This window comes from Nanorana parkeri, unplaced genomic scaffold (genome assembly GCF_000935625.1).
Source record: "Nanorana parkeri isolate BGI_ZX_2015 unplaced genomic scaffold, ASM93562v1 scaffold376, whole genome shotgun sequence".
Lineage (NCBI taxonomy): Eukaryota > Metazoa > Chordata > Amphibia > Anura > Dicroglossidae > Nanorana > Nanorana parkeri.
Window position 1 is genome coordinate 34,460 of NW_017306644.1, and position 1,081 is coordinate 35,540.

At 44.2% G+C, this 1,081-nt stretch overlaps 1 protein-coding gene across 1 annotated transcript in view; it reads right to left on the reverse strand.

The window, feature by feature from the left end:
* The window catches only part of VPS26B (VPS26, retromer complex component B), a 13,888-nt gene that overhangs the window by 1,399 nt on the left and 11,408 nt on the right, over positions 1-1,081 (reverse strand). Inside the window, exon 5 of the mRNA XM_018559027.1 lies at positions 184-326. Within this exon, the coding sequence (XP_018414529.1) occupies positions 184-326 (143 nt within the window). The remainder of the gene's footprint in view (positions 1-183; positions 327-1,081) is intronic.

Consider the following 1,081-nt stretch of genomic DNA (forward strand, 5'->3'; position numbering starts at 1 on the left):
GGAAGGGGGAGAGGGGGGGGGGGGGGGGGGGGGGGGGAGAGCACAGGGGAAGGAGAAGGAATTGTAGATTATTTGGATGGGGGAAGGGAGAGGTCTTTGCCCAGTGATAGTAGATCTATACCTCACCCTTACTTTACATGACCATAATACCATTAGTGAGCGGCCTACAATCTCCACACGTACCTGCTGTTTGAAGTAACGTCTCTCTTCCTCATCTATGAGCACTAGATTGAGGTAATAGCGCACACTAAACTTCTTGTTGATATCCCTCATAGTTGGCGTCAGCTCATAGCCAGCAAGGAACAGCCGGATGGGTATGGATTCCCCTACAGAGAAAAAGATAAGAGAGCGGAACGTTATAACTGAGTATCAGTCTAAAGATAAAACTCATTAGAAGAAGAATTCTATATCGATATTATAAAGGCCCACCTAGAATCAATCTGAATGATGCGATTGGTGTCATACAGGACAAAGGGTTTTCTTTACTAATTATCTTTCCTATCAAACAGCGAAAAGATGCTCAGACAGAGTATCAGTCTGTATCTACAGACCATGAAACCATTAAACTTCAACAGAGAGAGAGGAATTTTTTTATTCAGGACCATTGGTATGATGCTGCTTCGTATATATATCTAGCAAAACAAGCCTGGCTGAGGTTCTAACTCTTCCCTAATCTGTCCAAAACTGGATACAAAATGAATAAATTCCATGTCGTCAGTAAATAAAAAAGGAACCAAAGAAATGTCTTCCTTTATTTAACAAGTTTAAACCTGGATCACTCTAGGGCCACTCCAGTCACCTGACCAATGCCAGGGTGGTGGTCATGTAACTTCTGTAAGTGAATCTTGGAAGACTGATGTCCTGAGACTATTCAGGCAAAGCAAGTCAGTCAGCAACCACGCCTGAACCGTCTTTTGATTTTACCCCAACCAAGACTCTAAGGGTGCCCACACACAGTACGATAATCGCGGGAAATCCCGCGATCGTACGATTATCGTAGTGTGTGTGTGTGTGTGTGTGTGTGTGTGTGTGTGTGTGGGTGTGTGTGTGTGTGTGTGTGGGTGTGTGTGTGTGAGTCAGT